Raw genomic sequence first — 21,682 nt, 5'->3', positions numbered from 1 at the left:
AAACACAAAAAAATAGCGGTAGTGTTCGTTTGAAAGGTGCCGTATTAAAGAAAACATTGTGAGCTAAAGAAGGAATAACGAGCTAAAGAAAACATTGCGAGTTAAGATAAATAAAACTATCAACTATTAGTTCGAAGATTTATCTACGCTCATTCCGCGCTTTAGCAGATTCTCTTATTTTCCAATTCCCCCTTATCTCCTCGAAATGCTCCACAATGTCCTCATATGTTATGTTTTCCCGCATCGATAGGAAAATATTTGACACTACTTTAAGGCTGTTAGGCGTGTTCTTGTCCTCTCTAATTTTGATGAGTTCCCACTTGCCCTCTATAATGGAGTAGTCATCCATGCATATGGATTTCTTTTTGTCATTGAAGTGAAATTCTCCTATTTTCTTGTGGTATCTACCAGGTTGCATACTACCACCAGAACGATCCTCAACCGAACCTGGCTTGTCGATTTTTAATCTTTTATGCTGTTCGTCTTGGTCATTGTCTTCATTTACTTGTTCAGCATGTTTTTCTTCTTCCCGCGTATTGTCGCTATCCTTAACCACATCGGAGGCACCTCCCTTGTCGGACAGAACAGGATCGCTTTTCTCAGCCACGCGATTGTTCTCTTCATCATCTTTGCCCGCACTGCTACAATCATCATCGATTTCAAAGTCAAAAAAGTACCCTATCATCACCATTCCTCCTCCTCTTCCCATGCACCACAACGAATACACTTCTTCCGCCTCACTTCGCATCTGAAAGTCGATTGTGTTCAATGATGGAGGCTTCCATTTGTACAAAGTATTGCACGTGCCAAAGACGTACGGCTCGTCAACACATGTAAATATCAGGCCGTCATTCCCATGTCCAAGTGAAAAGCGAGACTCATATGCCTCTGCAAAACCATATGCCTTGTACATTTTCTTGACTAGTATTTTGAAATTGAATAGATGGCACAGCTGGTGCCTGATGAACTTGTCGGCAAGACGCAGTCTTTCCAGCAGGTTCAGATGCATCACACTGTTATTCTGAAAAATAATCGTGTCAAACACGCTGTACTCAATTTCATCATCATCTGTGATCACAACTTCTCCATCCAGGAGATAATCACCATCAAGAAAAATCGACTCATTTTCTGATGCTCTATAGCAGCACAGTTTCCGGTCAATGAAGAAGAAGTACGACTTGCCACGCTCACTAATCACATATAGAAGTGCCCTGGTACCATCACTCTTCTCACATGCGAAATAATCGCGATTTATTAGATCTACAATATGCCTCCTCAGAAGCGTGACCGCATGCCAACCCGGAAAATATGACGCATTTGATCGTACCTTTACAAAAGAATGGATACGCTTTATAAGTTTTTCGGTATCGTGCTGTGATATCAACGTACCTACTCGTTCCAAATCATACGGCATCGCTACGGATATTTAGCGACCCCTTCACAACAAATTTAATTAAAACCGGAAAACAGACCGGGCTGATCATGAGCACACCACAAATCATGCTTTAGCAATTTATGATGAGTAAAACGAAAACATCTATTGCCTGTTTTATAGGATATATTATTCAGTTCCTCGTTGCCCAGAGATAAAATCAATTTTGCTGTAACGCGATTTGGTAATTTTCTATTTGTAAGTGTTCTGACCAATACTTCAGCAGAGGGTGTAGAACAAAACAATTAAAATCAGCAAAATAACCAGTGCAAACTCCATTTTTAAAGAGATTGGTAGTCGAAACTCGTACATCATACTTTAATTAAACTACTCCTGCCACGAATATGGCACATACATGGTAACCTCAATGTCTTCAAATTTAAAAACGATGATCACAATCTGCATTATGGCACTGGCACAATTGCATCCCATCCAGTGCATCATGTCTGCTTTATCGCGATCTAGTCCTTATTTTTTGGCTAAAAGTCTCTTCACATTCGGACAATTCCTCAACTGCACTATGATATACGCTACTGTCAACAGCGGAAAAGAATTCCTGACCTATTTCGCTATCTTCCTGGGCATAATACCTTGAATGGGTGCACCCTTGCTGTTCATTACTGGAAAGCCCTTCGTTTTCATCTTCAACCGCTTGATCAGCACTATAAAACGACCATTCATCGGTAATAGTCTCAACAAAATCATCCATAACGTTCTCTTCACTGCTACTTATCATAGACATCTTCACATCGTTCCCATAAAAACTCGCATTACTTTCTTCTTTGTCGATCAATGCTCCACAATTTAACGAACTTTCATCGGGAATCAGTCCATGTTGTCGAGTTGCATAACCGGACCTTTCATTCGTACACAGTTCCTTCTTCACATACTTGCAGTAGCAAAAGCGAATGAAGATTAGTAATATTACAGCTAAGACACACATCACACAAAACACGATAAAGAGTTTCCTTGTAAACTGAGATTTTGAAATGTACGCCATGTGAGCGGGCCATCATGCCTATTTATATACCTTTGACACTCTTATCAAGAATTTAGTGACATTCAAAAATAATTTTTGCGCTTACTTACGAGGTATGTGAAGTATTTACTGCTGCTAATACGGTCCTATACATTGATGTTGAGTCATTTGTCACGATTAAAAGCACGTCAAAATCAACTGATAGTTCACTACTAATTTACCGTACCATGTACTTACAATACTCAATTATTTACATTTCACATTTTGTAATGCCTGAATTGAGAACACCAGGCAAGGATGCGCAATCCGATGATCTCAACTCTTTAAAAATCGAAAATTTTCTGATTTTTAGTGATAAATGATACCGTTCATAGAACAGTCATAGTTTTTGCACAAAGCAGTTTTCACCAAATAAGAAAATATAAGCAACTTTGCTAAGAATCATTCGCTTTGTTATTTCTCTTTCTGTACTTCAACGTCTTTCTCGTTCGTAGACACGTTTTAATTAAAACCTTTCATATCTGGAAATTTGAAAATGGAAAGTTTGTAGAAGGATTGGTATGTTAGTGCCGGTGTACAACAAAATCATAAAAACTAGTTTTGCCGTCACGAACGAGTGGTATGACACTTTGATACCAAGGTATTTCTGATTGCGGTTTTAAACCAGAATGTTGAAGTTGAGCTGTAAAGTTGTGAGTAAGTGCTAGACATGCACATGGCAGCTGAAGCCAGCATAATGAAAATATAAGGACTGCACGTGCGATTTGTTTGGATTCAGGAAACACGAAAAGTTCATGGCTGCTTGTTTTTGTGCACAAAGCTTTGAAGCGAAGTAAACCAGAAAATGAGCGAATTTATTTTTAGTTGATAGCGTTTTAGGTAAATCTCCTTCATCTCCAAAAACGAATGAATCGGATGCGCACTACCTCGGTGCATGAAATACATAATTGATAATTTGTCATCACTGGTGTTTTCTTTACCAAAATACGTTTGTTCGTGTCTTACAACATCCACGCAACACACTTGTTTAGACTCATCACCGATGTATAACGAGTTGAACCTTCACGGGCTCACTTATGTGACATATCGCCTGATATGAAAGTACGGTAAATGCTTGAAAGGCAGTGCTGTTTGTTATGCAATATATTGAGATGATGTTCTGGTTTGAATAAATAAGAGATTGTGCATGGAGCTGTGAGAAATACACAATTTATTGAATTTGTTCAGCGCACTGCTATGCACAGAGCACGTTGCATGGATAAGGAGCTGCTACGATTAAGTAACGGTGTAAAACTAAGTCATCTTACCGCCAAATTGTACGGAAAAGACTCAGACAAGAAAACGTGCTAAAAGTTACGATTAGATACATCAAATATAGCAGTGCCCAATTTGCATTTATACAGCAAGTACAGCAGAACTAATGTGGCTATCGAAACACGTTCAGCAGATGAAATTGGTTTCATCCACGTGAAACAATGTGTAGGAAAAACTTTTAATAAATAGGGAATGGTTGATGGAGCCATTGCTAATCCTCTTACTATTTCTTGCTGCCTCGCTTTACGGCCTTTTTATTGCTCTGTTTCTGCTGGACGTTTTTATTTTCTTTTTCGTTTTTATTTTTTTCTATGTCTTTCTTTTCTTCCCGCTGGTCATTATCCTTTGATTTGACAGCACGTGTCTTTTTAACTTTGGTGTTTGTGTCATTGGAAGGAGCTGGCTCACTGGTAACAACTGCTGGTGCATTGTCTGTTACGTTGTTTGCAGAATCTTTGATTTTGCTCTCCTGGCTTTCAGACGGTGTTGCACTTTTCACTCTTTTGTTAGCGACCCTCCTAGGTGTGGCAGGCTTGGGCTTGATCGTGCTTTTTTTAATGGGTGCAGCACGTTTCTTAGTGGGTGCATTCGCGTTCTTGTCTAAGACTGGCTCGGTGTCGGATAATTTTGGTTGGTCGGGTGTTGAAATGTCAGCCTTTGATTGTGTGGTGCATTTGGCCGTTTTGGTCTTAACAGCATCCTTACCTGCTGATGCTGCACCGCGCTTCGCTCCTGCCTTTTTTATTGCAGAGCTCTCTTTGTTAGCTCCGACCGGTTTAGACGGATTGTGCACTGTAGATTTGCTGGTTGATTCAGCGGCATTAAACTGTTCATTTGGAACAGCAGCACTTTTAACGGCACCATTCTGCTTATTTTTGCTTAACGTATTTTCAGTTTCACTTCCGGTATTTTCATTGATTGCAATCTTACCGTTACTATTGACATTTTGCGATTCTGCACTCTCAAGCCTGTTCATTTCATTGTTTGCGTCGGCATCAGCACCCTTTACATGTGCGTTTCCATTCCTGTCACTATTCTTCTCGATTGAGCTATTTTTTGCTTCTTCCTCCTCCTTTAGCAGATCCATATTTTCGTACAGCGTATTTCCATTAAACTCTCCGTCAAAAACCTTTCTGATCGTAAAAACCATTCGAGGACCGATTTCCTGCATCTCATCATCCAACTTATAATTCCTGAAAAACACTTTGCCGTCCTCATACGAGAACGACATTGCTCGCTCGGCAAACTCATCTTCACGTTTGAAAATGGTGGTAAGAACGTTTTTGAGTATTTTCAGTCCGCTATCATTCTCAAATTCGGGCTGGAACAGAAGAACGTGGCCAACATTCAAATACGAGTTGACCAGGAACTTAAGACGATCGATAGAAAACATTACGTCAATATCACACTCGACCGATGGACCGCCCGACTTCACCAACCATATAGTATTTCTTCTCTTGGTACACTCAAAGTATACCAGGCTATCGCACTCGTGCATGCTCATAAGCTCTTTTATCTCCTTTCTGCTGTCACATTTCGATTCTTTGACTGCGCTAGGAACGAATTTGAACAAGTCTTTCAAGACATATTTGTGTGTTGCTGAGGTGTTCTTTGACAAAAGAAATAAAGTTGGCATGTAAGGGGTAAATTTTTACGCAGATGTATGGCACAGGCATTGCCAACAGCACAATTGCAAATTATTTTTATTTCCAGACTGACGTTTTATTGCCTTGCGCGCTCTTCTACGGACGGTCTGCACAAAATTCTCGTTATATCGTTACTTGGTATTTAAACCGATTGTGAACAGCGAAAAACACTTTGGTTCAGTAACTAGATCGATCTACGAATTTGTAAAAATTTTTAAAACTGAGAATAAAATGAAAAATTTTTGGTAAAAAATTTTAAATAAGCTTGACAGCGAACAACGATTTGGTAAATTAATGACAACAGTTCTGCTGCAAATATCAAACATTTTCGTATCGTTGTTTCATGCAGTAATCGTAAGGTAAACCGGTAATATTTCGTTTCAAAGCAATCGGTATTAATTATATTAGGTTTAATTGCTGATATGTGTCATACAGGTGTTGATTGAAATGGTCTATTGGTAGAAGAAATCAATTCGTGGAAACACTCAGTCACCGGTGTACGTACTAGAAAATGGGCTTATGACAAGTTTTCAAGACAAACTTTCCGAAAAAGCACGTAATTCGTTGATAACAGCATATGCTGAGTGCAAGGAAGAGAGACATTTACATTCATAGTTAAATAAACATAAGATTGCCGTTATAAATGATCTACAAATGATCATTCCGGGCTGTAATCGAATAATCGGGCGAAAGCGTACATTTCTAGGAAAATTGGTGATAAACAGCTTATAAATTGCGGTCGCACGATTGTACAAGACAAGAATAACAGAAAATTGAGTGCTTGATTTACGGAACATTTTTATCGACTGCCGTGTTGTTCTTTATACACAGGAGAACGGTTCTAAACTGTCAAGTCCGATGGATAAACATTGCCATATCTTTTCAAATACATGAATGTTCGCAATTGATAAATTTATTTCAAAAATTTTTGTAAAGATAGCCAAACGATGTCTTGATGAGCAAAATATTCACAACCAACGAAATATACTTCATATCCTTCATTTTAACCATTAAAACTTGATTGTACTCAGAGAAAAGGAGGTAAGCATACATTTCTATCCCAAAGTAATCGTTCACTTCAATCTGACCCAACAAAAACTTTGACACGTCGTTATCGCTCACGACAACAATATTTTCGCGAGTTCCTTCTATCCTATCCTTCATTAGCACAAAGTCATAGTCTTTAAAGCTTGGTTTTAGCATTCGTTGACCATTTATAAAAATATCCTGCGATAGATGATGTAAAATCTTCCGATTTAACAGCACTAATCTATTCAGAAGCACCGAATCTAGGTTTTTAAAACTTGCTAACTTTTGTTTCGGCAATTTTATGAACAAAATGAGTATTTGTCCTGGATTGACAGCATTGATCTCCGCTATCAACACATCTATTTCGTAGTTTTTTATGTAAAATGGGAGGAATCCGTGTGCGTTCAAGTAGAGTTTGATGTATTCCTTAGCTATTTTTTTTCCTGTCCCAAAACTTTTGTAGAGACGAAGGGAATCAACGATTTCATTGGTTGGATCATCCAAGTTTTTTGCACTTCCTGCAGAGTTCTGCACTTCGTCCTGCTTGTGTTCTTTCTCCACATCGTGATCTGCTCTTCGTTCGTATTTTATCATTACCTTGTAAACTCTATCGTTTAGTCTAAGAAAAACCGACTCTCGCGTGATCGCGTAGGCGAGCTTGCAGTGCGAGTATATATGGCACAGCAAAGCAGATTTAACACATTCAATCGCCTCCTTGTCGCAGGGCCATTTCCGATCTTCCATATGCAAGAACACCGTGCTGTCGCAGTTTTCGTAGTACAATATTTTAAGAGGCAAGTTCACCTTCTTAAGAATTTGAACCAATAGAAAGATGCTTCTTTCTCTGTAATCAACGTTAAAATACAGCTCATCTGTTCTGTAGGCATTGCAATACTTGGCTATTCTCTTAACTTTCTTTATGTCGAAGCCATCATCAAAAAAATCATTGCTAAACTTGATGTACAGAATCTTCTTGTGGATGAAGTACGATTCAACTTCGTGCTCCTGAAAGGACAGGCAGTCTATATCTGTGTTTAAGTAGAGTTTCATGTCATAAATCACGTCTTCTTCATTTTTAATACGCTCAAATATCTTTGATTCCCTAGTTTTGTAATCCAAATAATTTTTATAGATCTTCTCCTCAGCCAACCGTTCCATTTTCTTGTATTTCATCATTTCCAAGTCTCTAACCACATCATTTACATTCATTTCTATATTTTTGTTTGATAATTTTTTGCATATGTGATGAGCGCGCTCTTTGATTCTCGCGTCCATTTCAAAAAATGGGATAAAAATTACAAGGCCCCTTTACACACCTCTATCCATGTAGGCAACCTATTTTTTGTAAACTCAGCCCGTTCATTGCCCAAACTAAGCATCTCCAAAACTTTTTTACTAAAAATCATCTATTTACATTTTCACACAGCGCCACTCAAACAAACACATTTCTATGATCAACCGGGACTCGCTGCGGCCATGCCTGCGAACGAACGACACGCCAACCGTGCACAGCACCCTGCGAAAAGTGCATCGCAATCTGTAGAAAGGAACGTAAACAAAAATGAGAACAGAAAAGTTAAATAAACCGCCAAGCACCGAGCATAGCATTAACACGAACCAAAAACCAATTTTTATGACTCAACATTTAATCTCATACTTTGCACGGACCTACAAGGAACATCGGCCTTTTGATTCTCATCACCAGGTTAAGATCCTTAGGCATAAGCGTAACTCTGCCTGCGTGTCTCGTGCAAAGATACGCGTCTTCACATAACGTTACAACGAAATTTTCAAGCGCTTCCTGCAGGGCATTCAGGCACCCTGCCTTAAATCTAACACTATCTCTCATTCCAATCTCATTGAGAGCACTCAACACAAAACGTTTAAATGGCTGCTTTGGGATCAGACAGTCAATGCTTTTGCTGTACTTCTTTATCTCACGGAACAGTAGCGTGTTACCTGGTTTGTATCTGCTCACTCGCTTGGTAGCTGTTCCTATATCTACGGCTGATGTCTTTCGTGCTGCCTTGGCTGCCAGTCCTTTTCTAGGTGCCTTGCCGCCAGTGCTCTTTCGTGCTGTTTGTTTCGTGCGTGCCATTGGGGACTATGCCAGGTCCTGGTTTTTATAGTTTTTATTTTCTGGAGGGAAAAAACGGAGGTAAAAGCCCTGTGCAATCGCGGTGCATGAGTGGTACGATGTTGAAGAATGGAAAGATAGGTATTGCAACCAAAAGACTGCAATTAACGCATTTCTTGTTCATTTGTAGCTTTACGGCATATGGCAATAGCTCAATATGGTATACGAGGCAAATCCGTGTTGAAAAGTTTCAAAATACCTTTTAGATGTTCAAAACACGTTTGGTATAATTTTCATTATCCCGAAAGCTAAGAATGCATAGCCCTTTCATCGCCAATCCACAAATATGTAATATTGATGGGCAGATAATTTGAGGTGTACAATCCTTCATTCGCAATCCCCGATATTTTCTATCGATTAAGCACCCGTATTTTCAAACTGTTTTCGATGTTTGCAGTCTCCGAAGTAATTTGTGAAAGGTTACACGGTATGAACACATGTTCAGTCTGGTCTATGGCACACCATTCGACCAACAATCCTCTAATCTAACAAATCAGGCCTGGTGGTTACAAAAATGTAAAAGCAGATCACCTATCGATTAAAAAGCGTTTAGACCGGTAATAGGTGCGCACAGGATGGGCCTTGTTCATGTGATGTAGCTCGGCTGCACACGTTATATCATTGCTAGAAATGAATCTTTGTGCACCGCTATACAAGCCGTGAACGGCTCGTTATAATGCGTTTACAGCCTCACAATATTACGGCAATTCTGTATTTTCACTCATCCGTATTAATCCATTCACTTCAAATTACCATACATTCAATTCTCTTTTACACCAAGCGATCTGTCAGCATTTTACAGCCTTTTAACTGGTATGGCATCATTTATCATGCCCTGACGTAAATATACTTCTTGTTCTGATTTGCTCATATAGCAATTCATCACTACTTCGTAATTAAACATGGTATAGCATCTTATCGCACAGATCTGATGGTGCTGCACCAATTTTTGGTTGGCTAACAAATTATTTCTGCAGATTTATCTGTTTCAATATGAAGGGATAATAACTGCACTGTTAGCAAGGAACGTTTCTTTCATTCGAAATACGTGCACATCACAGCATTTCTCTGCACCAAGGCCGCTCGTTCGTACATACTGCCGATTAATCATAGTTCGTGCGACCACCCTGCTGACGGTCTGAGCACACCATTTCTTTCCCACATGTTTGCACTTTTCAGCCACAGAAAGTAAAATTCTAAGCACTAGTACTAAAATATAATAAAATTTACTTTTTACTTCACGCACACCGGTGTTCGTGCACCAGTATTACACAAAAACAGCATTCCCAATGGCAAAACTATCATCACATGCACGTAACAACCATGCGAGTCAACTCAAATTAAGTACAACGCTGATAAATCGTTTTATCAATTTATCGCAATTTAACACTTAATTACAGCACATAACCGCAAAAGTACGCTGCAAATCACCCCAAAACTGGCACCGCACGCATTTCACATATTTTCCATTTTTAACTCTCAAAACACGAATTAAAAACACATCCACGTCTGATTGGTTTGTTACTTTCCCTCCAAAACAATCACCAAAACTATAAAAACACAAAATCAAAGGCGACCCATGTCAGGACGCGGAAAAGGAGGAAAAGGCTTAGGCAAAGGAGCAGCAAAAAGACACCGAAGAACAACACCAAAATCGTTTGAGCTGGGCAAGCCGGCAATAAAGAGACTCGCAAGAAAGGGAGGAGTTAAGCGCGTGTCTAAGGACTGCTATTTTGTGATTGCTACACGCGCAGGATTCTTCCTGGAGAGTCTGATCCGGTGTGCGATTGAGTACTGTGTGGTTGCAAGGAGGAAGACACTCAGTGTGTGCGATGTTATGAATGGTGTAAAGAAAATGGGTGTTAAGATGATGGGTTATTAATTAAAGACGGCTAGTTCATACCTTACAGTGTTGGCGCGCGCTATTGTTCTTGGTATGAGCTATTATTGCTCGTAAAGGTAGGTCTATAAGTTTAGTTTGCTATTATCGTTTGCAAGGTTCGCTCTTTTGTCACAACATCAGTTGTGCTATTCCCTCCTGTAAAACAGGACATAGTTTTACTACTTATTAGACAATCACCTGCCTTTGGTATGTCAAGTTTTTTCATTTGTTCTAAGCATTTTGGTAGGGGTTAAATAATTAATTATTGTTTGAAAAACATGCCCTTCAAATATAGTTTATAGGAACAGCTGAGTGCGCATAAAAAAGATGAATAAATAACAATCTTGAGCTCCTTATTTTATACAAAAATGTAAACTTTGTTTTTTATTGGCTCGTTATGCGTTATTACCAGGTGCTGTTTTGTAAAACATGCATACAAAAAACATCGGCCAAACTTCCATCCATTTCCAGCATAACGTTCAATGCTCCGCTACACCAGGGTCAAAACAAAAAAACTACCGCATTTTACCATTCTTGGCAGACCGGAACAAATTGCACACCGTGTGCCAGACATGGATCACTGGTTAGTTTGAGAGTGTGCATTGCTTCTCATGAACGGAGTAAAACACGATCTATAAGGGTCATCCTGAGAGAAAGCGCTTCTTTATCTTCAGACCGCATAATTAGCGTGCATGAACGCAATGGTAGAGACCGATTCAAAAAGGCTCATCATAAAGGGACTGGTCAGCTCTTTGCTGCCATTCACGCTCATTTACTTCTACTTCACGGTCATAAAAGTGCTGTGCGTGGACACGCTCAGATTCAACGGCACGTCACTGTACGTCTACCTGACATACACCATGTTGCTGTCTTACATAATCATAAACTACGTACGCGTCCTAAACGACAACAAAGTCACGACATTTGACCGGTTTCCCTTCACCTATCACGATATATCGCGTGATAAGCGAATCGACGCGAGCATGGCCGTGAAGGAGCAGGTCATCAACAAGCAGGTAAAGGACAAGATTGTGTGCGCGCATTGTTTTGTTTATAAACCGCCACGATCCACGCACTGCAAAGAATGCGGGCGCTGCTTTCTGAAGCGTGTTTCGCACTGCTATTTCATGGAGACATGTGTAGGATTCCATAACCAAAAGTTTTTCGTGCTTTTCTTGATATCACTGCTCGTACACAACGCGTTCATAATAATTGCGTTCATAATTGCCTTGAAGACAGTCCCTCTGTACCGGATGGTAGCACAGAAACAAAACCAGGAGTACAGGCTCGTATTCAGGGAGCACTTCATAATATCCGTTATAGTGGCATTTGTAGAAATACCGCCTTCTCTGTGGTTTCTTGTATTTCATCTGTATCTCATACTCAGAAACGAAACTAACCTGGAAAGAAAGGCACTCAACTTGTACAGAATGGGCAGCAACGCGTTGGATTACATCTTTACACAGGGACTGATCACTTTAAACACACCGAACCTTAGCAGGAATATTGCGAATCCATACTTTCTTAATTTTCGTAAGAATTTTAGGGAGGTGTTTGGCGATAACATATGGGAATGGGCACTGCCAACGTACAGCACGAAAGGAAACGGCACAGAATTTGAGATGAATTATGCTGAAGAGGAGTTAAAAGCAAAAACACTCACACCTGCTATACCTGAGCAGTTTGAGTAAACACATGAAATAGGAATGAGCACGCGTACAGTAACATTAAAAGCAACTTTGGTTGCTGAATTAAGAGTGCAATATTTTTGTGTCACAGAAGAAAAAATGCTTTTACATCATACATCACGCCTCGTTCCAACTCCATTTGTATGTTTTACCTTTTGATTGGTGAGTTACCGCATCAAAATATTTTTTAATATATATAGAAAGACAACTCGAAAGCTGATTGGCCAATACGAGGCATATAAATTGTTGAACTTCATGTAAAATAAAAAATTTTGTTTCATGCATTTGCACTGAATAAAAGTTAAAATGATTGTTGTTCAGATTTCTTCTGAAACACACTCAACCGTCATTTACAAATAGCATTAACACCGCACGATCAGCAAATAGAAATTAGTTCATTAATTCTCACTAAAAGATCTTAAACCAGCGAAAAAACATAACATACGAGGGAGTATCATTTAATGGATAGTTTTTTTTTATAAAAGGGAATAGCATAGCTGATGGTAAAAGAAAACTAATGGAGTACTGCAGTGGAATGCTCATTTAAATCGCACGAGATGTAGCGAAATTTGCTGATTGATGGAAGCGTTATTCAAATCTTAAACCGATTTAACTTCATCAACACAACGCAAAAACTGCACTGCCGTGTTATTCACGATTAGGGCTTGCTAGAGTGCTGGAGAGAAAAAACTATTTCCAATCTAAAAGGTAATCAAATTCCGTATGAGCCTCAACTTAAACCTGCACAGTTTAAAAAATGATGGCCAGCGCTTTAATTAAATAATTCCCGCATCATTCGCCACCTTAAGAGCAGCACCTTCTTCCTTCAACCTGATGTACGCCTTTTTGTATCCCTTGATTGTATTAACGGTGTTAACCTTCACAACCTCATGATTGTAGAGCTCAATGAATGCGCTCTTAATATCCAATTTTGTGGATTCTGTCCTACATCTAAAGGTTAAAGTGTTGTCTTTTTCCATCAATCGGGCAGACCGTTCGTTGCTTATCCCAAAAAGAATTACATCTGTTGCCAACACTCGATTAGCGATCAACTTCGGAGGCTTCTTATCCTTCTTGAGCAAGCGTTCCTTCGGGTGGTACTTCGGCATTCCGTGGGGCAAAAAAATTTTAATAATTTCAGAATCAAGAACTGCATTAGAAGTAAAATACGAAATAATTGCTCAATTTAGAGGAATGGCTATGGAAATGAAATGAAAACCAATCAGCAGATTGCAGATGAACATAGCAAATGTTGTGATTTGTATGGGATGTAAAGGTGCAATAGCAAAACGATACAATAAGCAAGTACCGTTGTAGCAGTACCTGTTCTTTACAAACACATCATTTTAATGTTCAATAAAGTTTACGCTCTATCCTGTACCTCAAGTTTTGGCAGACCAATCCCTTTTTATTTACCTAAAACTGACGATGAAGATGGCATACTTACAATTTTATTGCCCATATTCCTTCTTTCAATCTTATCCTGTGTTTCTTTGATTTTGTTCTTGTACTTCGCAACCTCATCTTTTATATCTACCTGATTCATAGCGGCCGCTTCAAAGACAGATTTCATCAAAACATAAAAGCCAAACACGAACACGTCTATGATAAACGTAAAGATAACATTGAGCTGGCAGATGACGAGCGAGCACAATGTAGAAATCAAAATAAGGGAAATAACTTTTTTTTGGTGGTTCATTTTATGGGTTGTTGGTTTTAATTAGCTTAAAATATGCTAAGGTGATAATTACGGGTGATGTGCAGAAATAATAGAAGGGTAACGTGCTCAAATTTAGTTCTTCACAGCTTACAGCTAGTATATGGTATTTACTATAATTTATTCAATTAAATCATGTTATAAACCATTAATGTGCAATACAGAAAGACTAATTTTGCGGTATGTGCTTGTGCTGAGTAACCAATCGGAATTAGAAAGGCATCGAATTCGCAGGTGTTATAGTCCGTTTTTTCGAGTCATAAGCACAATTTATAACGCAAAAATGGCTGATCCTAGTGCAAAATTGTAAGTACCATAGACGGTACATCTTGCGGTGGAAGTCAGCATTCATATGTTGTATAGATTAAATAATGGTTTTATGTACGATTTTGCTTTACCAAATACCATGTATCATACGTTTATTCGTGGCTGCCGGTTCATCATTTTGCAACCAGGGATGAACACGAAGCACCCTGTTGGTGTCAAACAGCCTCAGCGTGCAACAAGTAGGAATAATGGGTGTCTTACAGTTTTGCCTTGTGGTCAGCTGTTTACATTACGTATCGATAGTTCTTATCGATAAAATTCGATGGTTCAATTTGTTTTCTTTCTGCTGCAATTTTGTATTAGCACGGGCTATTTTGAACCGCTTTATTAGTGCCAAAAAATAAGGGTGACGTTGCATATGGATCTCGTGTCGAGATACTCGATCGCTTTCGATAGATTTGCTGTGAATATGAACGGAGACTCCATAGTGTTTTATAATTATCTGGGAAAAAGCTTTTTACTGATCCGAAAAAGCGATTTTAGGCGGTTATATGATTTTAAATGCGATGAATGGCAGGAAATAAAATTTATATCATGGTCTGAAAAGGGTGAGAACTTGGTTATTTGCTATAACGAGGAGGTTATAGCCTTTAATATCTACAGCAAAAGAACTGAATTTTGCCTTTCGGTGGACCGAGAGATCAGATGTGCGTACCTTCTTGACAACAGAAAAATCCTGCTTGAGTATCCGAACGAAATCAAACTGGTAAATCAGTGTGCTCAGTCTGAATGTAGCTTTTACATAGATTCATACACCAAAACTAGGAACAGAATTGTGTTCATTTTTGATGGATGTCTAACAGTGCTGAGCCTGGATTTTATTGTTCTGTTTCAGCGGTTCATTTCCTATGCCAGAGTGCAACAGTTTGATGTATACAAGAGTAAGTATTACTGCAATGTGGATGGCACAGTAAAAGGAGTAGACTATGTATTCGAGTTGACCGGCGAAATAAGTGAATTCCGGCTTACTAAGAACTTTATTTACTGTTACAACAAGAACGAGATAAAAGTATTCGAAAAGCACTCCGATGCTTTATTACTTGCACTAAAGGCCGATACCTTTTTTATCGACAAGAAGAATGAAGTTCTTTATCTGCTACATGGCAACTCTTTTCTGATGTACCAAAAGCCAAGAAAACAGTACCTATTTCAAATGATTGATGAGAACATACTTTACAAGGAAAAGGAACACGAGTTTGATCTTTCAGACGACGTAGAACTGATACCGTAGCTAATTCAGTCATTTTAATAAAACTATTTGATATCAACATGTGTTAAACACAGCAAATATTGTGTATCTCATGCTAAGCGTTGGATAAAAAGCTCATTTTTCAACAATTTCCTCTCGTTTCCCAGCGTACTTTCCCGTCTGCCTTTCCTGACATTTTTAGCAATATTACCTACGAATGTTCTGCTGAGTATTGGCATGTGGCATAATTTTAACGATCATCACAACTCGAGGTAACTTTAAAATATTTGGCAACCCATTACCAATTTTATTGAACACTGGTCAGATAGTCTTGTCAAATACCTCTCTTTGTCGTTTCAATGATTTATTTATTTCTATTTTCTGCAAAAACAATTTTAGTCCCGAATCCTTAAGTGCCTTGTTTTTGATCTGCTTAAGCTTTTTCTCGGTAACATCAGTCCCTACATTCTTTAACTGCTTTCTCATCAGATTTTTGGCATGGTTAACGATCGATAAAATGAATTTTATGTTTACAAAGTCCATTTTTCTTGAGAAATTTAGGATCTTTCTAAACAAAAATATGAAGGCATCGTACACGTTCTGGTATTTAAACGTGTTTGCTCTCGTAAAGTATATGTCTTTGAGTATTTTTTTGCAAAATCGAACCACCTTGTACCTCGTCATTTGTCCAGGTTTAATACTTGAATAGGCACACGAGTACTCGATCCGTTCAAAGTTCAGATTGATTTTAAAACCTCTGCAGCACAACTTGAGACCACAATATGTGATAAATTTGTTCCTATCAGGCTCTTTGCACAACGCTGTTCTGACATGCTCCGCGTTTTGAAACAGGCCCTGTATCTGATTATCGGCAGATAACCACTTTTCAAATCCAAAATTTGATTCGATCTTCTTGTAGTTTACCGTCACGCCATCTTTTTCAAGAAGCTTCAAACTGGATAATATCCCAAGCATTTCGTCCAGAGAGCGGCTCACCACCAAAAAATCATCAACATATCTGAATATTTTACCAGTTTTGACGACTTTGTCAAAAATAGACGCATCCAAGTTCTGGAAATAGAGAGAGCTCAGAATACTTGATAGAATAGATCCTTGGGGGATGCCTTTCTGCTGTACATAGTGCTCCTTGCCAAGTGTTATAACATTTTCCTTAATTATTTTGCAGATTTCTTCGACCAGGCCCTCCTTTCTCTTGTAACCAACATAAACATCGTCCCAGATTAGTTCGTTACTTTTTGGTTCCTTATCCCGTATAATATCGGAAAACTTCGTAGAGCTATCTATTGAAATGCAGATTTTCTTGGTTATACAGTACCGTCCTCGTTTCGTAGACAAATTGTATCTTCTGACATAATACTCGTCATTCTTCAAAAAGTCAATCAAGATCGCCTGCAAATTCTCATGCGGGATGTTGTCGAAGCATCCCTTGATATCAAACTTGAGAATGAAAGACGATGAAAAATCGTAACGTTTGAACTCTTCGAAGATCTGGTTGTAATCAGTAAAGGAATTGCCGTGGTTCAATTTTTGTTCTCCCGCTAGTACATGGTAGGCCGATTGAAGCACCATGTTCTCGCTTTTACCTTTGCCATCTCTTTTGGATTTGTTTACAATCACTCGAAAACCATCTTTCTTTGGAATACATCGCGGGGTGTATTGAACACCAGTTGTCTTTTTTCTCTTATCGAACCTTTTGAGAAATTCCCTTAAGTGAATCCTGGTGAAATATGTCCAAGCCTTGCGTGTGAAATAAAAAATTTTGAAGTTTTGAAAGCCCTCTGTGCTGTAAAAACAAGTAGAAACCAGGGGAATGAAAAGTCGGTCAAACATAAAAAACAACAGGTTTGCAAATACATGGGTTTGTCTGATGAACTCCTCTCTGCCAATGGTTTTAACGTCTTTGAACAACCTCAGCTTTTTTATCTTGAAGAATTTGAGAAGCTCTGTCTTGTTCAATGTTTCGTATCTATTACGTGCAACGAATTCCTTAATCTTGGATTTCAGTACATTGAAGCTGTGGTAATCAAGCAAACTCGAAAAGTTCTTCTTTGCGATGATGAATAAGAAATTTTGCAACTTTGTCTGGCTCACCTGGCAATCTATAATGTTTTTAAAGTTTTTGCAGTCTAGTTCCCTTTCAAAATACTTGAAATAGACCTTAAAATAGTTCATTCTGTTGCACTTTTCAATCCAACAACAGATTCGTTTAATTTCTGCTTGGTATTTCTCTATCTTAAATCTCTTTCTCTTGATCACAACATCCTCCCCGGAATCAAGCACATCATTTCGGATTTTGTACATCTTGTCGGTTTTATCGCAGTATATTTCCTCGTTATAAATGAATCTCAAGGTTTCCTGTAAATCCAGCGGCTTGATTTTGGTCATTTTGTGAAACAGCTTTTCTCTATTTATTAACTCACCAGATCTATTCTCGTTCTTGCACATATTTTTTATATTACCTGCTATTAACACATATTTGCCATTTATCTTCTCAATGATACCGCATTCGGTCAAAAGAAACATCGAAAGAGCATCGCCCAGCAATCTCAGAAGCTCACACCACTTCCTACTCTTGAAAACACTTGTAGCGTAGTTAAGGTGCCAACAGGTCAGCGAATTATTCGTGGAATCGTTCGCAGACTTACTATAACCCAAGCAAAGAACGTTTTGGCTGTCTGAATCGAGTAATGTTAGTATTGCACTGTTGATTATTTTTATTACCGTGTTGTTCGCTGAGAAATCATTAATTTCGGGTGTTTTACCGGGTAAACGCACAAAAATGTTGTTACTCAGCCTTTCATCGATCTGAAGAGGGTAATTCTTCAAAACATCTTCCAATGGCACAAAGTTCAGCTCTTCTGTTATTTCAAGCGGCATCCAAAAGTTTAAGGGCTTATTCGTACCTGTTCAAAAAGCTCTCTTGACTCAATACGTTCTCCAGCTTTGGGTTTTATACTCCGTTTTGCAAGTTTTGCACCGCGATTAATCCGTTTATTGCACATGATATTCAATTATCTCACAGCTAATTTCACACTTTGCAAATGATTGCATGCAGTCGTGAACGTGTCTATGTCTTTTGAGAATTGGTATGAACAAACCTTACATGGCCTTATCTGCTCAATTATGTAAGGATTGTTGCACATCAGCGCGTAATAGATAGAATAAATTGAACACAGGATTCTTGTGCGGTACTATATCGATTGGAATGCTAAACACACAAAACACCTATGTGCTCTTTTGTAGTGAAATCTAAGGCTGTTCATAAATCACGTTCAAAAAACACATTTATTGAAACTGCAATTGCTAAAATCTCTTCTTCTCGTGTGATCCATCAAAAATATTGTATAAACAGCAACTATTCACGTATTGTATTCCTTTATCAATTCTTAAATACGCGTCTTTATATTATCTACCACGCAATCATGATCAATTTCAAACATTATTGCGGGAATATTGCTAATTTTGTAGTTCGAAACGGGCTTAAATGCAATTGTTTTGGTAACAAAAGGCTGCTTGCACGATAAAAATATTTATTTACCATCTGAGCATTGAAACGGCCAATACGTATTTTTGAACGGCTGCCGTAATTGGATTTGTATACGAATAAAACCCTCGTTGATACGCTTATTCACAACACACTAGCATTACCTTAAGATGATGATTACAAACATTATTTCTGTGGTATAGTGTTAGAATCTACTCAAAGTTTGTCGTACAAGACAAAAATCACGGCATTACATGTTTCCTAAAGGGCTCCTTCCGCTTTGGTACTGCATGATCTCACACTGGTTTAACTGGTAGATCGGACAGTATCTGGTGCTTTCCAGTGTATATGGCCGTAGACAAATAACAAATTGGCAGATTATTCGAATGATACTTTCTGTTCCTAGAAGCTTTGTATATCACCGTTTCAAATATGCACATCGTAATTTTGGCCACTTTATAACCATCTTTCCGCATTTATTTTACTAGTTTCTATCAATTGCACCGGTGAACCAAGTTCTTTCGTTTATCTGCTGTTTATAAAGTTTACTGCGGCTTATAATTCTGTGATAATTACCGCTACGTCCATGACTGCTTCAATCAATCAGCTTTATTTCGCTCTACAATATTTTTTCTACTAAATTGACGTTTAATACGGAATAGTATCAAAATTAATATTGATACAAGCGCTAAAATATTAACATTTGTAATTTCCCATGAACAACAGTCCACTTACTGTTTCGATAGATCTTTGCTGATTATTTGCTCTGCACGGTAAATGCTCCAGACATTGCACCATTCTTCTGGGCAGCTTTCGGCCAAACAAACTTTTTATCGGTCCTTTATAAAAAAATAAAGCGAACACCCATAGAAATGCAGGGCCAAACAAACGAACATACCTGGATAGCCACTCAGATCAAGTCATTTACGAAATGGGTAAACAATCAGCTACAGAAAAAGCACTATCCCCCCATAAAGAGCATAGTGGACGATTTCTGTGACGGAAAGACGCTCATTAACCTTGTGAATGTCATTTACGACGAGCCGATTGAACACAACAAGGGAAAGCTAAGTGAGTTTCAGCGACGAGATAACATTGACAAGGCGATAAAGTTCATAGAGAGCAAGAATATAAACCTGGTGAGCATTGATGCTGATCACATCTTCAACAAAAACATAAAGCTCACATTGGGCATGACATGGGCACTCATTCTCAGGTCAATTTCTCAGTATGGAGGTGATGATGCAGGCACGAAGAACATTCGAGGTATTTTGCTCAAATGGTGCAGGGACTGTACCAGGGATTATGACAATGTCAACATCAAAGATTTTACACATTCTTGGACGGATGGTCTATCGTTTAACGCTATTATTCACCACTTTGCGCCGCACCTCGTCGATTATCATTCACTTTCGGGAAAAAATGCAAGAGAGAACCTTGTGAATGCATTCGATGTGGCTGAGAAGAACTTCAACATTCCGAAGTTGCTCGATCCTGAGGATCTCACCGAAAGCATTATTCCTGACGAGAAGAGCGTAATAACCTATGTTTCACAATATTACCTGAAACTGGCAGAGCTTGAATACAAGAGCAACATGGAAAAGAGCGAAGAGCACCTGGCAAGAATGACAGAATGGCTGAGAAAGAATATTGGCGGATACAACAAGCTTGCTCACGAGTTCTCGATGTTGTTGCAGAGAAAGAATGAGGCAGAGACACGGTTGCACGGTGCCCTGACAGAGCTTCTTCAGTTTGATTCGAACAATGATCTGCACGAGAGATTCTTGAAGCTCTCAAGCCTTTACGGTAATTTGCGAATGGCATCCGACGTGTTAACAGGAAGAGAATTTGAGACAATGCCTGAATATGAGCCTGGTAATTTGATGAACAGAATAAAGGAGTCATCTGAAATGCTGTCTAGGACCAGTACGAAGCTCAAGGACATTACGCGGAGCATCGAATCTAACGGTAACATACTAGCCTATGTGAATGAAAACCGAGAGCTGCTCAGTTGGAAGTACGATTCGCAAAAGGAGAGTGATAGAAAGACCGTTTCAGAACGAATTATCAGCAAAAATGTTAACTTCCTCTCGTCCACAGTGTGCAAGCTCTATGAAGAGAAATACAAACTTCTCAAGGATCTGGAAAAGCACAAGGAGTACGAAGATTATAGGCTTGAGACGGCTATAAAGCTCTTTAAGACGTACGATTCTGGCGATACAAAATATATCGATGAGGTTAACTTCAATAACTGCTGCTTCGTGTTGAATTTGGATGCTGAAAAAGAGATTGTTGGTGGAGTAATCTACTATGATGATTATATCCAATTTGTTAGGGAATCGTTGACGAAAGTGAGCGTCAAGTCGGGAATGGCATGTGAGGATGCGATGAGTAATGATGATGAATAGGCCGTGTCATGATCAATTAAAGTATGAACTGTGAAAGCGTTTTAAATGCTGATTTGATCCAGCATTGCGTTGTTTTCCAGAAATGTGTGTATTTGAATATATTTCCCGTTTCTTCCAATAAATACATTTCTGAATGCTCTTGCGTTGCATTATAGCTTTTAATTCTCGAGATTGTTTGTACAGAGCTGTCTTCTCATGTTAATTATCGGTTGGTTGTTTGACAGCGGTTGTGATAGAAGTGTTTCTCATCAAAACATGTTTAATTGCTATCATCGCCATATCGTATTGTACACGGATTGCTTGGTGGTATAAGATGAGCAGAATCGCTTTGAAGTAAATGAAAGATCCTGTCCCGAACTGGTTCGCCATGAACCAGGGCAGTTATAGAGCGTATTAGGAATGTTATTCGATACACAAGTTCACAAAAAT

At 38.7% G+C, this 21,682-nt stretch overlaps 10 protein-coding genes across 10 annotated transcripts; 4 read left to right on the top strand and 6 right to left on the bottom strand.

Annotated features, from left to right (window-relative positions):
- Nucleotides 1-14: 14 nt before the first annotated feature.
- Nucleotides 15-1,417, bottom strand: VCUG_00274 (uncharacterized protein). The gene has a single exon (XM_008075103.1). The coding sequence runs from the start codon at nucleotides 1,412-1,414 to the stop codon at nucleotides 140-142; it is 1,275 nt and encodes a 424-aa protein (XP_008073294.1). The 5' UTR covers nucleotides 1,415-1,417; the 3' UTR covers nucleotides 15-139.
- A 466-nt stretch (nucleotides 1,418-1,883) lies between these two features.
- Nucleotides 1,884-2,479, bottom strand: VCUG_00273 (uncharacterized protein; the record flags this gene model as incomplete). Its single annotated transcript, XM_008075102.1, has 1 exon — nucleotides 1,884-2,479. Exon 1 carries the CDS (start codon nucleotides 2,430-2,432, stop codon nucleotides 1,884-1,886), a length of 549 nt encoding a protein of 182 aa, XP_008073293.1. The 5' UTR covers nucleotides 2,433-2,479.
- Nucleotides 2,480-3,887: 1,408 nt separating this feature from the next.
- On the bottom strand, nucleotides 3,888-5,361 carry VCUG_00272 (uncharacterized protein; the record flags this gene model as incomplete). The annotated part of the gene is made up of 1 exon (XM_008075101.1): nucleotides 3,888-5,361. The coding sequence occupies one exon, from the start codon at nucleotides 5,359-5,361 to the stop codon at nucleotides 3,949-3,951; it is 1,413 nt and encodes a 470-aa protein (XP_008073292.1). The 3' UTR covers nucleotides 3,888-3,948.
- A 906-nt stretch (nucleotides 5,362-6,267) lies between these two features.
- On the bottom strand, nucleotides 6,268-7,675 carry VCUG_00271 (uncharacterized protein; the record flags this gene model as incomplete). Its single annotated transcript, XM_008075100.1, has 1 exon — nucleotides 6,268-7,675. The coding sequence occupies one exon, from the start codon at nucleotides 7,673-7,675 to the stop codon at nucleotides 6,290-6,292; it is 1,386 nt and encodes a 461-aa protein (XP_008073291.1). The 3' UTR covers nucleotides 6,268-6,289.
- A 322-nt stretch (nucleotides 7,676-7,997) lies between these two features.
- On the bottom strand, nucleotides 7,998-8,498 carry VCUG_00270 (uncharacterized protein; the record flags this gene model as incomplete). The annotated part of the gene is made up of 1 exon (XM_008075099.1): nucleotides 7,998-8,498. The coding sequence occupies one exon, from the start codon at nucleotides 8,496-8,498 to the stop codon at nucleotides 8,052-8,054; it is 447 nt and encodes a 148-aa protein (XP_008073290.1). The 3' UTR covers nucleotides 7,998-8,051.
- Nucleotides 8,499-9,976: 1,478 nt separating this feature from the next.
- VCUG_00269 (uncharacterized protein) lies at nucleotides 9,977-10,520 on the top strand. Its single transcript, XM_008075098.1, has one exon. The coding sequence runs from the start codon at nucleotides 10,117-10,119 to the stop codon at nucleotides 10,417-10,419; it is 303 nt and encodes a 100-aa protein (XP_008073289.1). The 5' UTR covers nucleotides 9,977-10,116; the 3' UTR covers nucleotides 10,420-10,520.
- A 591-nt stretch (nucleotides 10,521-11,111) lies between these two features.
- On the top strand, nucleotides 11,112-12,110 carry VCUG_00268 (uncharacterized protein; the record flags this gene model as incomplete). Its single annotated transcript, XM_008075097.1, has 1 exon — nucleotides 11,112-12,110. One exon carries the CDS (start codon nucleotides 11,112-11,114, stop codon nucleotides 12,108-12,110), a length of 999 nt encoding a protein of 332 aa, XP_008073288.1.
- A 645-nt stretch (nucleotides 12,111-12,755) lies between these two features.
- VCUG_00267 (uncharacterized protein) lies at nucleotides 12,756-13,216 on the bottom strand (the record flags this gene model as incomplete). The annotated part of the gene is made up of 1 exon (XM_008075096.1): nucleotides 12,756-13,216. The coding sequence occupies one exon, from the start codon at nucleotides 13,214-13,216 to the stop codon at nucleotides 12,884-12,886; it is 333 nt and encodes a 110-aa protein (XP_008073287.1). The 3' UTR covers nucleotides 12,756-12,883.
- A 1,292-nt stretch (nucleotides 13,217-14,508) lies between these two features.
- On the top strand, nucleotides 14,509-15,382 carry VCUG_00266 (uncharacterized protein; the record flags this gene model as incomplete). The annotated part of the gene is made up of 1 exon (XM_008075095.1): nucleotides 14,509-15,382. A coding segment is annotated over one exon (874 nt), but the record flags the coding sequence as incomplete, so codon positions are not given.
- Nucleotides 15,383-19,717: 4,335 nt separating this feature from the next.
- Nucleotides 19,718-21,390, top strand: VCUG_00265 (uncharacterized protein; the record flags this gene model as incomplete). Its single annotated transcript, XM_008075094.1, has 1 exon — nucleotides 19,718-21,390. The coding sequence occupies one exon, from the start codon at nucleotides 19,718-19,720 to the stop codon at nucleotides 21,251-21,253; it is 1,536 nt and encodes a 511-aa protein (XP_008073285.1). The 3' UTR covers nucleotides 21,254-21,390.
- Between the last annotated feature and the right edge of the window lie 292 nt (nucleotides 21,391-21,682).

The sequence above is a fragment of the Vavraia culicis genome, assembly GCF_000192795.1.
Source record: "Vavraia culicis subsp. floridensis unplaced genomic scaffold supercont1.3, whole genome shotgun sequence".
NCBI classification, from domain to species: Eukaryota; Fungi; Microsporidia; family Pleistophoridae; genus Vavraia; species Vavraia culicis.
The sequence above is the reverse complement of the archived record's forward strand: the minus strand, read 5'-3'. Positions and strand labels throughout refer to the sequence as shown.

Bases quoted from the DNA above. Each gene is read 5' to 3' on its own strand.
- VCUG_00274 (XM_008075103.1), bottom strand. From the start codon at position 1,414: ATGCCGTATGATTTGGAACGAGTAGGTACGTTGATATCACAGCACGAT.
- VCUG_00269 (XM_008075098.1), top strand. From the start codon at position 10,117: ATGTCAGGACGCGGAAAAGGAGGAAAAGGCTTAGGCAAAGGAGCAGCA.